Genomic DNA, 15,185 nt, shown 5'->3' on the forward strand with positions numbered 1-15,185 from the left:
TTTCATGTCCTGCAACACATCAACCACAACATTTCATGTCCTGCAACACATCAACCACAACATTTCATGTCGTGCAACACATCAACCACAACATTTCATGTTCTGCAACACATCAACCACAACATTTCATGTTCTGCAACACATCAACCACAACATTTCATGTTCTGCAACACATCAACCACAACATTTCATGTTCTGCAACACATCAACCACAACATTTCATGTTCTGCAACACATCAACCACAACATTTCATGTCCTGCAACACATCAACTACAACATTTCTTGTCCTGCAACACATCAACCACAACATTTCATTCACTTCATTATCCCTTGCTGGGAAATTCCGGTCGGTTCCTCCCAGTGGAAAGCCAGCAGCAACAAGAGTGGCGCTACCCAGGTGTGTGCGTGTTTAGGTGTAATCAGCCACCAGCACTTACGGCAGAATGGAGGAAGAAGAAGAAAGCAGAGAAAGCACAACAAAAAATAAGATAAAATAAATAAAATAAAATAAACACAACACTAGCATTACAATGAAGAATGATCTTCCATGCGCAAGTTTTCAAAAGAAAAAAGTCATCGCATTGAGCGGACAACATCAAAATGCAGTATCTCCTTGATATTGTGCCTGTTGAGGTTCATTGTTCACTCTGCTGTTTGTTTGTTCGTTCATAGGCTGAAACTCCCACGGATTTAACGTGCATGACCGTTTTTATCCCGCCATATAGGTAGCCATACGCCGCTTTCATGGAAAGCATGCTGGGTATTTTTGTGTTTCTATAACCCATCGAACTCTGACATGTTCACTCTGCTGTGATTGCCATGTTAACATCTTGCTTCACTATCAAGGGACACAACTCTCTCACAGTGCATAAAACCATGACAGAGTTGTCTTGAAGATTGTCTATCGTGAAATGCTGACTCACCGGATGTAAAATGAGTCTCCGGCTTCGTGGCTCGCCATGATGCTGTCGTAATCTGCAAAACACAACCACACTGAATGCGTCCCTTTAATTTCATGTTATATGAAGTCTTATATCGCGCGCGTATCTCCAGACTCGGACTCAAGGCGCAGGGATTTATTAATGCCGTGTGAGATGGAATTTTTTACACAATACATCACGCATTCACATCGACCAGCAGATCGCAGCCATTTCGGCGCATATCCTACTTTTCACGGCCTATTATTCCAAGTCACACGGGTATTTTGGTGGACATTTTTTATCTATGCCTATACAATTTTGCCAGGAAAGACCCTTTTGTCAATCGTGGGATCTTTAACGTGCACACCCCAATGTAGTGTACACGAAGGGACCTCGGTTTTTCGTCTCATCCGAAAGACTAGCACTTGAACCCACCACCTAGGTTAGGAAAGGGGGGAGAAAATTGCTAACGCCCTGACCCAGGGTCGAACTCGCAACCTCTCGCTTCCGAGCGCAAGTGCGTTACCACTCGGCCACCCTTTTCATGAACATAATGCAATGGTCATAGTTGGGTGCAGCAAGATCAACACACACACATTGAATGTGACTCTGTTACTTGATGACCACTTTAAACGGTCAGTGTACCTCAGCTAATCAACCTGTTCATCTTTCACTTTATATAAACCACTTTATGGAAAGATTCATAAAACACAGCCACAAATACAAGGTTATACAAGAACTACTGTACAAGAACACCTGCCTTCCCCCTCCCACCCATCCCCCTTTTTGACCGTTATCTCAGATTTTCTTTACATAAAATTGTAAATGAAATATAACTTTCTTTTAAGATCTGACTGTCGGAGAGTGTTGGTGTTCATACAATGGAGTGTGACTGTAGTCTTACCTTCCTTCTTGTACTGCACCAGCAGAGTGACCTGCCCCTCCAGACTGGTCAGGTGAGCCACGGCTTCCTCTCTGGTCAGTCCCACGATGTCTCTCCCGTTTGCCTGCAGTGGTCAACAAAGCAAGACAGGCGTTATGTGCAGAATATTAAACATTCAAGAACAAACGCATGCCTACATAAAGCAGACAGCTGATATATTACCGCCATTGTTAAGAGCACAGCATGTAAACGGAAATAGTGTTTGGCAGTCGGCAAATAGACAAAACTTCTTCCAAATTGGCAACAAAATGGCTGTTATTTCGTTCGTGAAGCCAAGCACTGCCTTAACCTTACACACATTACTGGATCATTTTCCCATTCTTCAGTTATGCATCGCTACTGTCACTTACACAACAACAACAATCAAACAAATACACAAACAAAACAAAAATACGGTACTAAAGGAGCTGCCTCATCCAGGTGATTCATAACACACACGTTATGTATGAATCTCTTATGGAGCGACTTGCGCGTGGGCTTAACACTTTCTACCCCACCCATGTTGACCAAGCTTTTTTTTAGCCGAGACCAGCTGTGCTGCAGCAGGTCACTCAGAATTGTAGTAACTGTGTAGCAACTGTGTATCGACACTCTGGAATGCAGACGTTAGATCGACGTTACAGGAAGCGACTAAAGTCTGAGCGGATATATGCGTTCCTGGTCAGATAGAGCCATATGAGTGGGTACGTACCTGGGAGACAATGAGTTAACTTAAAATTGTATGGATGGCTCTTGTTCTTTTTCTTACATTCGCTAACTCATGAAACACTCTGGACATCACTGAAGCGTTTCTTCAAGTATAGGTTCACATACACTGTTTCATAACAGTCTATTCAGACAAATGTCTGACAAAGTGTGGAGCCTAATTGAAACGTGTTGTGAAAAACTTCACAAGCTTTGGGCCACTCAACAAAATGAAGCTCTACATAAAAAGTTAATAAGGCGATGCAGATGCATAAGCCGTTGAACGTAAGTGTTCTTTCTTTCTTTATTTGGTGTTTAACGTCGTTTTCAACCACGAAGGTTATATCACGACGGGGAAAGGGGAAAGATGGGATAGAGCCACTTGTCAATTGTTTCTTGTTCACAAAAGCACTAATCAAAAATTTGCTCCAGGGGCTTGCAACGTAGTACAATATATGACCTTACTGGGAGAATGCAAGTTTCCAGTACAAAGGACAACATTTCTTACATACTGCTTGACTAAAATCTTTACAAAAATTGACTATATTCTATACAAGAAACACTTAACAAGGGTAAAAGGAGAAACAGAATCCGTTAGTCGCCTCTTACGACATGCTGGGGAGCATCGGGTAAATTCTTCCCCCTAACCCGCGGGGGGTAACGTAAGTGTGGCCAGGCCTTAACGAGATAATTATCATTGAGAAGATTACACAGCCTCACATGCAGATTTGACAAAAACAACCTCTTTCATTCCCCACAGTCTCATCTCTGCTAACAACAGAACAAAGAACAGCAACACACAAAATCCACCCTCTGACTGTGGATCTGCATTGCCATCTGACCGCTAACAAGTCACTTACAGTGTAACACCTCTTCAGTCCCCAATTTCAGACTCCCTCCCCTTTGAGACCCGATGTTCTCAGACTGGCTGTTCACAGTCTTTGTAAATTAATTAATTTACCCCCATTTTAAGACTCCTTCCTTTTCAAGACCTGATTTTTTCAGATTTTTAGTTCTTAAAAGGGGTGTTTCCACTGTATTACAAAAAGAACTAAAGTATGTTACCTGCAGGATCTGATCTCCCTCCACCAAGCCCTCAGAAAGTATGTTACCTGCAGGATCTGATCTCCCTCCACCAAGCCCTCAGAAAGTATGTTACCTGCAGGATCTGATCTCCCTCCACCAAGCCCTCAGCCTCAGCGGCACTGCCGGGTTGAACGGAGGCGATGAAGATCCCTGTAGCGTTGCCGCCGGCCAGCCTTAGACCCAGACCCTTCTGGCGGTCCTTGTGGAACACCACGCGCCGAATGTCCGTCCTGTTGTCACGGCAATCACAGTTATTAAACAGTTTACATCACTTTACATCCTGTCATGGAATGAACCAAAGTTATCATGTAGTCAACACAGTTTAACTTCCATTGTATTACCTGTTTGCACGTAAATACACTGATCATAAAATTTCTATCACTTCACCTCCTGTTATGGTGACACACATATATAGAGAATACTACATGGCTTGCTGTGTCGTACCAGATTTACACAAGGTTTTTTTAAAATATTGAACTGCGAGCGAAAGCGAGCTGTTCATTATTTGAAAAAGCAACGAGTGTAAATCTGGTACGACACAGCAAGCCATGTAGTATTCTGTTTATCCTACATACTGTACTTACGTGTATTTTACTGAAAATGTCCTGCACTCGAGGCAGCTAAATTGAAGACGCTTGTTTTGGAACCTCGATCTCTTCTAAAGCCTCGTGCAATCTATTACGTCAAAGTAAAGAAACGTCACTCTGAAAGTGTGGCGTGACGTGTTAGTTATATAAAAAAAATTCATCGAGGGTAATTAGCGAGCGCAATTTTTTTCTATAATGACGTTTGTCTTGGTGACTTTGGCATCATAAGCAGTGGAAAAACAGGTCCCTGCCAGACTTGCTTGACATGACCTCATTTACATGATATACACACGTGTGATTTGAACGATTATTATTTCACGAGTGTCTCTCTCACGTATGTAGGATAAATATATATATGTGTACTTTCATTTTCAAGAACAAATCATAATCAGTTTAAAGTTTTGAAACAGTGTGGGAAAAATGTGAGGAGGGGGGGGGGGGAGATTGGGGGACTTCTTTAATCTGAAAACTAACTGTACAACTTTAAAATAAATAAATAGTAAAAGAACAAAACAACTATGCAATGACTGTTTATTGATTTTTTGTTTTCTAAATGCTAATACAAAGTGCTTTCAAGGCTGAAGCCAATACACATTCGATATTCAGCTCTACAGCACTAACTCCATCCACACAGCATGATGCAACTCACGGAACATCAGAGCTACAAAACTAACACTAGTAACACCACCCGCACATAACGATGCAACTCACCGAACATCAGAGCTACAAAACTAACACTAGTAACACCACCCGCACATAACGATGCAACTCACCGAACATCAGAGCGAAGACCCACATACCTCCTGTCAGGCGTGAAGAAAAGGAAAGAGTGAGTGGGTTTATTTCAGGACAGGTGCAGTCGTGTTAATTCCACAGCACAGTCGTGTTAATTCCACGTTCCAGGCACAGTATGTTTAAAAGAGTTCTAGAGTGGAGTACTGTTAAAGCTTCGGGCCCAAACATGCAGGTTCACAATTTGGATTCAAGCAACCAAGCTTAACGTGCGTATTACATGCAATCACATTTTTTTCTTTGGGTACGTGTGTGTGTGTCTATGTGTGTGTGAGTGTCTCTGTGTGTGTGTCTATGTGTGTGTGAGTGTCTCTCAGACCTGATTACCACTAAAATTTCCTGGTGTACAAATGAGGCTAAAAATGTGTACAATCAGAATTTTAAGGTGTACAATTCATTCTCGCGGTACACACTGTGCTTTATTCCCCCCTCAAACCCCATTATTTAAAGACTGTAAATACATGTAAGAAAGAATTTGTGCTGAAAGTAAATTAAAACATTTTTGTTGAGAAAAAAAAACCCATACACTATTAGATATTTGAAAATGTGACACAAAACGAATGATAGAAAAACATAATTTTTATTTTTGACCTCTGAGGAAAATTTGCATCAGCTGCTGTCAGCAGTATTGAGTCAGCCCTTCATTTCTGTCACTGCACTGGTCAGTATTTTCTGGTCTCATACAGTCCTCTTTACACATTGCTTTCTAGGCTCACACAGTCCTCTTCAGACTTATTTTTTATTTTTTTTATTTTTATTTTTATTTTTTTATTTTTTTATTTTTTTTGCGTATGATTTTAATGTCTGGCGTATAATCGTACAGCGGTCTTCAATTTCGTAAGATTGTACGCAAATTTCGTACAGTAACCAGGTCTGGTCTCTGTGTGTGTGTCAGGGGGGGGGGGGGAGGGGGGAGAGAACAAGGGACCACATGACACAGGTGGCAGTGTCCCAGTGAATACCTTGTTGGCTTTTTTATTTCTCCATTTGTGTTCACTAAAGACATTCAAATGCTGCCATGTCAAGATGTGATCGTAATAAAGATTTCTATTTCACGGCAGACAAAAAGTCCAGCGGATGCTGGTTAAAACAAACTTACACCAACGTTGAAATGTTTTGTATAATGTATGCGTTAAAAATGTGGGACAATTTCCCTTTTGCTTGAGGCTGTTGGGTTAACAATACTCCACTGTGCACACACTGTAAATAAAACTTAAAAGCGCTCGTATCTCTCAACACCCAGTGAAAACAAGCTAAGAACCAGTCATCCCAGTTCAAGCCTAAAATGTATCTCCCATCAAGCCAATAATACGTCACTACCCACCAACAACTTTCTTCTTCTTCTGCATTAGTGGGCTGTAATTTCCCAGTACGCTCATGTTTAGCACCAGTGGACTTTACGATGGTTTGTTCCCACCTTTTAGGCAGTCTTACTCCATTTCTGGGGGATGCATGCTGGGTATTTCCGTGTTTCTATAATCCAATGACAGTGCGCACGCACTTGGCCTTGTGCTTGTGTACAGACAAAGGGGGATAAGTCACTAGCACGTCTGCACATTAGCTGACATGGGTGATCAGAAAAATCATCAACAGTAACTCGCCAGGTATGGCGAGGGATTCGAACCTTCTGCAGAGAAGGTGGACTTCCTTACTAATAGGCAATGTGCCGTCTAGCCAGTAACCAATATCTACAGCGAAGAAGCTAGAAAACTTTAATTTGTGATTACAAACATGATGAATTTTGAGATGGTGGTGAGCTATACTCACACAAAGAAAGAAAGAAAACACTAGCCTGCGTGCGTGCGTACGTACGTGTGTGAATGTTTTTGATGCATTGTATACATGTGCATTTTAGTGCAGACTGCTAAATCTACTGTTCCTCATTATTATCCTCAACCAATGCACACAAAAAAGGATAAGACAATATATATTGTTCGCACCCAAAGTTAGCATTGGTGAGCCAAGTGCAACAATCACTCCCAAAACTCCACCACAACCACTCTCGGTCTCCACAAGAATTGTAAAAAGGCAAGAACTAAAGAAGGAAGCCACACCCACACCTATACTATTACTATAACCACAACCTAGCTGATGAAGCGTGTTAAAACCTAAGTGTTGAGCTTTCAAGGCTTTGGAGACAGGGTGGTTGGTGGTGTATGTGTGTTTTAACATTGAAGCAATCAATCCAAAAATGATTTCACCTTATTTTCTATCATTTCCTGAATCCAAAAATACATGTTTACTGTGAAAATGTAGTCGCAATTAAAGAAAAAAGGTCAACTAGGCACTACATTCCCATGCTGAACAAGCTGGACGCGTCTCAGTCTTTGAGTCAAGGCTAGCAAAGCATTAGTACATGTAGTCTCAGTGTGGGCTGTTTTTTTAATTTTTAGTGTTGATCTTTTAGTTTCAGGCCGACAGCTCGGCTAAATGTTTTGATATTGCTTCACACAACTCTTTATTTTTTTGTATTAAACATGCAGATAAGAGTTCATTATTCCTTGTGACTCTAAGGGCATGTCTCCACTGGTTAGTCTAACTCAGCCATAGCCACAGCTTGCATTGTACTGGCTGATCAATTAGTTTCAACACGCTTCTTCAGCTACAATCTAACACTGCTAGCCACCCAGCGACTTAACTAGCCACCCAGTGACTTAACTAGCCACTCATGGACTTACTCGTCGTGAGGTCTGCCGAACATGTCTTCGTCCGCTGGGCCATGGAAACCCTCCATGTCGTGGTCGCTATAGTAACCATCGGGTTCGCGTCGCGGGCCGCCAGCGTAGAAATCGTCAGGCCGCACGGGGTCTCTAGCTGGGCTGTTGGGACCTTCTGTAAACATAATGCACAATGTCCTTCTGTAAACATAATGCACAATGTCAGTTTGATGGTCAGCATTGACTGGGGTGCTAAAAACCATTAGCCCTAAAGCATTGACTGGTAACCCTAAAACCAGACTCCGTGTGAATACCAGAAACTGAAAAGTGACAGAAAACCAGAAATTGAAAAAAAAAAACATAAACATTAAATAGTGAGCACTTTATGACCAACAGGCCGTGAGCACGTTATGACCAACAGGCCGTGAGCACGTTATGACCAACAGGCCGTGAGCACGTTATGACCAACAGGCCGTGAGCACGTTATGACCAACAGGCCGTGAGCACGTTATGACCAACAGGCCGTGAGCACGTTATGACCAACAGGCCGTGAGCACTTTATGACCAACAGGCCGTGAGCACGTTATGACCAACAGGCCGTGAGCACGTTATGACCAACAGGCCGTGAGCACGTTATGACCAACAGGCCGTGAGCACGTTATGACCAACAGGCCGTGAGCACGTTATGACCAACAGGCCGTGAGCACGTTATGACCAACAGGCCGTGAGCACGTTATGACCAACAGGCCGTGAGCACGTTATGACCAACAGGCCGTGAGCACGTTATGACCAACAGGCCGTGAGCACGTTATGACCAACAGGCCGTGAGCCCTTTATGACCAACAGGCCGTGAGCCCTTTATGACCAACAGGCCGTGAGCCCTTTATGACCAACAGGCCGTGAGCCCTTTATGACCAACAGGCCGTGAGCCCTTTATGACCAACAGGCCGTGAGCCCTTTATGACCAACAGGCCGTGAGCCCTTTATGACCAACAGGCCGTGAGCACTTTATGACCAACAGGCCAGTTTTCAGGGATGCAATCAAAAAGAAAGGTTGACTATTTATGTATCAAAGAAAGCACGATACCATGCTACCGGCGCGGTTGGCCTAGTGGTAAGGCGTCCGCCCCGTGATCGGGAGGTCGTGGGTTCGAACCCCGGCCGGGTCATACCTAAGACTTTAAAATTGGCAATCTAGTGGCTGCTCCGCCTGGCGTCTGGCATTATGGGGTTAGTGCTAGGACTGGTTGGTCCGGTGTCAGAATAATGTGACTGGGTGAGACATGAAGCCTGTGCTGCGACTTCTGTCTTGTGTGTGGCGCACGTTATATGTCAAAGCAGCACCGCCCTGATATGGCCCTTCGTGGTCGGCTGGGCGTTAAACAAACAAACAAACACACAAACAAACAAACAAACGATACCATGCTTCTGCCTGATGCCCACTGATTACCAGAATCACACTCCATGTACATTTCCTTTCCTTACCAAAACAAGAAACATGACATTTTTGTCTTGGCTTTACAGCACTCAATACACGCTTTAAACCCATCACTTCTCTGCTGACCTCTGGGAAAGGTTCCAGGTAGTGGGGGTCTGGGTGGTCCCTCATGATCGTAGACGTATCGCCCGTCGTAGCGGGCGTGGGCCGAGGGAGGGTAGGCCCCTGGGGGAGGCTCCTCGGGGTACGGCGGTTCCTCCGCTCGCACGCTAGGTCTATAGATGTTGACGTCGTCTCTGTCGTGAGGCGGTCGAAAAGTTGCGTAGCCTGTAGGAGGAAGCAGACAGGTGTGTATTTTATGGACACATTACTGCGAGGAAGATATTGTTGCATTCAAAGTGTTTGTCATCTTGCTACCACACAAACTCCCTTCTCAGACATATCTAACATGTGAACAAATCAAATCTTAAAAAGCCGGCACGGTTGGCCTAGTGGTAAGGCGTCCGCCCCGTGATCGGGAGGTCGTGGGTTCGACCCCCGCCCGGGTCATACCTAAGACTTTAAAATTGGCAATCTAGTGGCTGCTCCGCCTGGCGTCTGGCATTATGGGGTTAGTGCTGGGACTGGTTGGTCCGGTGTCAGAATAATGTGACTGGGTGAGACATGAAGCCTGGGCTGCGACTTCTGTCTTGTGTGTGGCGCACGTTATATGTCAAAGCAGCACCGCCCTGATATGGCCCTTCGTGGTCGGCTGGGCGTTAAGCAAACAAACAAAACAAAAAAACAAAAAAAATCTTAAAAAGAAAGGAGTCTTACTGCACAGATAAATGTACTCATGTCCCAAATAGACACTAGTTGTGGGGACAGAAACACCAAGTTAGCACAGCATAGTACTGATGTTACCAACACAGCATAGTACTGATGTTACCAACACAGCATAGTACTGATGTTACCAACACAGCATAGTACTGATGTTACCAACACAGCATAGTACTGATGTTACCAACACAAATGCTTTTGGAATGGAGAAGAAGAAGAAGAAGAGAAACGATTGAAATGTGTGTGTATCATGTGGTGTATCATGTGGTGTATCATGTGGTGTATCATGTGGTGTATCATGTGGTGTATCATGTGGTGTATCATGTGGTGTATCATGTGGTGTGTCATGTGGTGTGTCATGTGGTGTGTCATGTGGTGTGTCATGTGGTGTGTCATGTGGTGTGTCATGTGGTGTGTCATGTGGTGTGTCATGTGGTGTGTCATATGGTGTGTCATGTGGTGTGTCATGTGGCGTGTCATGTGGCGTGTCATGTGGCGTGTCATGTGGCGTGTCATGTGGCATGCCATGCGGCGTGCCATGTGGCGTGTCATGTGGCGTATCATGTGGCATATCATGTGGCGTGTCATGTGGCGTGTCATGTGGCGTGTCATGTGGTGTGTCATGTGGTGTGTCATGTGGTGTGTCATGTGGTGTGTCATGTGGTGTGTCATGTGGTGTGTCATGTGGTGTGTCATGTGGTGTGTCATGTGGCGTGTCATGTGGCGTGTCATGTGGCGTGTCATGTGGCGTGTCATGTGGCGTGTCATGTGGCGTGTCATGTGGCGTGCCATGTGGCGTGTCATGTGGCGTGTCATGTGGCGTATCATGTGGCGTATCATGTGGTGTATCATGTGGTGTATCATGTGGTGTATCATGTGGTGTATCATGTGGTGTATTCATGTATACATCAAGGGCACATTGTACCTTGTCCATTCAGGTCCACACAGGTAAGGCTTGTCATTCTGTCAACAAATATCTACTGGCCACAAACAATTTAAAAGAGTGTAAGGGTTATCTCCCATGAAAAAACATCGGCAATTTCCGTAACACTTTCGTGCATCTTATTCGCTTGTTTCCAGCATTGTCTACTGCTGTTGTTCATACCTTCGTCGTCACGAGAGCGGTTGGCAGAGGATCGTAACCTCTCGTCGGGCGTGTGAGACTTGGACACGATGAGCTGTAGCCTGTCTTTTGACTTGTCAATCAACTTCTTCACGTCTGTTAGCGACAGGCCGTCCAGTGGGGTGTTGTTCATCTGTTAATAGAAAGAGAGCATTTCTCCGTCTTTGGTCAACAATTAATCTCTTAACATGGGAATTAAATATAGGTGTGCACTTTTTTCCGGGAGGTGAAGCCCCTCAGATGTCACTTTCAATGAAGAAACACCTTTTGTGGTAGGGGTGTCCTTAGGTCTTTTATTGTTCTTTTGAACTTTTTCTGGGTATATACTTTTACAGGCTGATGGAAAGAGTGGCAACCAATAACTCATTCGAGGCGCGTCGGAACTGGAATTCCGACATCTGTGTTTAGCGTTGGCTGCGTGCCGGCACTTGAGTTCCGACGGATATCACGAATTTTTAACGGTGTAAACGGTCCTGCTGACCAAGGGAAACAACCCCTGCAATGAACTTCTATCTGTCTACAGTGGTACCATTCACTGTAAACAGTTCCTTCCCTTAAATTGTTGGGATTAATAAAAATTTTGTTGACGGTGTGCGACCCACGTGTTTTGACTTTTCCAAGATGGCGGATCGTTCTGCTGAGACGTAGTAACTTGAAAAGAGTGCTAGAACGTGTTATTCAGTACGGTTCTGATCTTGACCTCAGTGATGATGATAGTGGAGATGATATTTTAGATTCTGGTGACGATTTTGTGCCAATGGACGATCATTTGGGTGATGATTCGGGCAATGCAAGTGTCGATCATGACATTGTGTATGATGAACCCATGACGTAGAAAGTTTTTTTGTTTTGCTTCAAATTGGATATTTTGCGTGGATATGAAGACAACAAAAGGTATGTACTTTCAAATGTTTCATATATTTTCTAAAAGAGTAAGTTTCAAACTTTGCAAAAACATAAGGTATGTAAGGTTATCTTGTGTTGTTGATTTTTAATATTTTTTTCAAAATGGCTCTAAATCGCGCGTTGGCAGGGAACACAGGGGAAATTTAGCTGCGCCTCGAATGAGTTAAACACACACACACACACACACACACACACACACACACACACACCACACACACACACACACACACACACACCACACACACACACACACACACACACACACCACACACACACACACACACACACACACACACACCACACACACACACACACACACACACACACACCACACACACACACACACACACACACACACACCACACACACACACACACACACACACACCACACACACACACACACACCACACACACACACACACACACACCACACACACACACACACACACACACACACACACCACACACACACACACACACACACCACACACACACACACACACACACACCACACACACACACACACACACACACACCACACACACACACACACACACACACACACACACACACACACACCACACACACACACACACACACACATTCACACCAATACAGACAGACAGACAGACACACAAACACACACTGACTCCAACACACAGACATACACACTGACACACACACACACACACACTGACACCAACACACAGACACAGACAGACAAACACACACTGACTCCAACACACAGACACAGACATACACACAGACATACACACAGACACAGACACACACACACACTGACACCAACACACAGACAAAGACATACACACAGACACACACACTGACACACACACACTGACACCAACACACAGACACACACACACACACACACTGACTCCAACACACAGACACAGACACAGACACACACAGAGACACAGACACACTGACACAGACACTGACAGAGACACACTGTACCTTGAGAATGGTGTCCCCAGTCTTCAGACCACCGTCCTGAGCGGCCAAAGAGTCTGGCGTCAAGTCCTGAATGAAGAAGCGACATCCTAGCACCAGCCCGAAATCTGCAACACAATAATTCATTCATTCATCTGATAAATACGCACCAAGAAATACAATTCCTAACTCAACTTTATTGTAAACCGTTTAAGGAAACTGCAGACAAACCTTCATGGAAGAAAAATAACAACACAAAACACAGAGTACAACAAACAACACAGTCAACTTTTACAGCTTCAACGTCGCAATTACTTTTAATTTGATTTCATTTACTTTATCATTCCAATGCTGGTAAATTCAGGTCGCTTCCTCCCAGTGGAAAGCTAGCAGCACCAAGAGTTCCACTACCTTGTTCTGTGCATGTTCCAAGTGTAATCAGCTGCCTCTACTAATGGCAGAATGACCCAGGTCTTTTACATGCAACTGTGCTGACAAGGGGGTGGGTCATGGATACCATCCCAGCCTGGATTCAAACTCGCGGCCCTAGGATCAAAAGTCCAGTGTTCTACCCACTGAGCTACCCGGCCCCCAGCAGTTCACATCTCTTAGCTATAGCAAGTCTCAGCCCTGATTTCCCCAGCAGTTCACATCTCTTAGCTATAGCAAGTCTCAGCCCTGATTCCCCCAGTAGTTCACATCTCTTAGCTATAGCAAGTCTCAGCCCTGATTACCCCAGCAGTTCACATCTCTAAGCTATAGCAAGTCTCAGCCCTGATTTCCCCAGCAGTTCACATCTCTTAGCTATTGCAAGTCTCAGCCCTGATTCCCCCAGCAGTTCACATCTCTTAGCTATAGCAAGTCTCAGTCCTGATTACCCCAGCAGTTCACATCTCTTAGCTATAGCAAGTCTCAGTCCTGATTACCCCAGCAGTTCACATCTCTTAGCAATAGCAAGTCTCAGCCCTGATTTCCCCAGCAGTTCACATCTCTTAGCTATAGCAAGTCTCAGCCCTGATTTCCCCAGCAGTTCACATCTCTTAGCTATAGCAAGTCTCAGCCCTGATTCCCCCAGCAGTTCACATCTCTTAGCTATAGCAAGTCTCAGCCCTGATTCCCCCAGCAGTTCACATCTCTTAGCTATAGCAAGTCTCAGCCCTGATTCCCCCAGCAGTTCACATCTCTTAGCTATAGCAAGTCTCAGCCCTTTGTTTGTTTGTTTGTTTGCTTAACGCCCAGCCGACCACGAAGGGCCATATCAGGGCGGTGCTGCTTTGACATATAACGTGCGCCACACACAAGACAGAAGTCGCAGCACAGGCTTCGTGTCTCACCCAGTCACATTATTCTGACACCGGACCAACCAGTCCTAGCACTAACCCCATAATGCCAGACGCCAGGCGGAGCAGCCACTAGATTGCCAATTTTAAAGTCTTAGGTATGACCCGGCCGGGGTTCGAACCCACGACCTCCCGATCACGGGGTGGACGCCTTACCACTAGGCCAACCGTGCCGGTTAGTCTCAGCCCTGATTCCACTTGATTTACTTGTCAAATAAAAGAATGGCTTTTTTTCTTTCATTTCAAAAACAAACAAACCCAAAACGAGACAATTACAGTGGTTTAAAAGAATTTAGCAGTTAAAGACCCAAAGTAAGTTTCTGAGGGGCTGGTTTAATAGTTCAAAAAGTCTGCTTTAAATCTTAAGAACAATGGCGATTGCGCAAGAGAAAAAAGAAATAATCGTCTGCTTCATCTTTCTGTTTTGTTTTGTCATTTACGTCACCTGATAAATCCCCAATGGGCAAAACTGCTCTCTAGTCAAGCTGTGTCGTCTTCTTCGTAAAAACGTCAGTACAGAATTTTGTGGACTTTTTATTTAAATCTAGAAGTAAAACAGGGTGCAAAGGTCAAAGTGAAACTGACCGTCTTTCTTGTTCTTCCTGATGAGAGTCACCTTGAGAGGGGGACTCTCCTTTTCCACCGCTGTCGGCATGACGACGCGTCTCCGCACAACCTGCAACACGCACACTTTATCACAAACATCACACACCAAACACAAACTACAAGTAGTGCTTGGGATTGTGATGAAGTCCATAAAATAAATCTACAATAAAAGTGATTAAGTATTTTAATGTTGAGCGTCAATGCTGGCACGTAAGACCATGATGGGGCCAAACTGTTGACAAGCCCACAAAGTATATGTAAAAGTAGAAGAAGAAGAAGAAGACAAAGAGAATGGGGCACTCACCAGATGCACACTGTCGCCGCTGTTTTT

At 44.4% G+C, this 15,185-nt stretch overlaps 1 protein-coding gene across 4 annotated transcripts in view; it reads right to left on the reverse strand.

Annotated features, from left to right (window-relative positions):
- The window catches only part of LOC138951187 (tight junction protein ZO-1-like), a gene marked incomplete at its 5' end in the record, with an annotated part of 77,834 nt that overhangs the window by 42,489 nt on the left and 20,160 nt on the right, over window positions 1-15,185 (reverse strand). For 3 of the 4 annotated variants that reach the window (XM_070322824.1, XM_070322826.1, XM_070322823.1), the window contains 10 exon segments: window positions 925-976; window positions 1,826-1,928; window positions 3,708-3,864; window positions 4,995-5,024; window positions 7,692-7,845; window positions 9,235-9,435; window positions 11,033-11,183; window positions 12,933-13,036; window positions 14,834-14,924; window positions 15,159-15,185. The exon segment at window positions 15,159-15,185 is cut by the window's right edge and continues 76 nt beyond it. In XM_070322824.1, the coding sequence (XP_070178925.1) occupies window positions 925-976; window positions 1,826-1,928; window positions 3,708-3,864; window positions 4,995-5,024; window positions 7,692-7,845; window positions 9,235-9,435; window positions 11,033-11,183; window positions 12,933-13,036; window positions 14,834-14,924; window positions 15,159-15,185 (1,070 nt within the window). 4 annotated transcript variants of the gene reach the window in all.

Source organism: Littorina saxatilis, linkage group LG16 (assembly GCF_037325665.1).
Source record: "Littorina saxatilis isolate snail1 linkage group LG16, US_GU_Lsax_2.0, whole genome shotgun sequence".
Lineage (NCBI taxonomy): Eukaryota > Metazoa > Mollusca > Gastropoda > Littorinimorpha > Littorinidae > Littorina > Littorina saxatilis.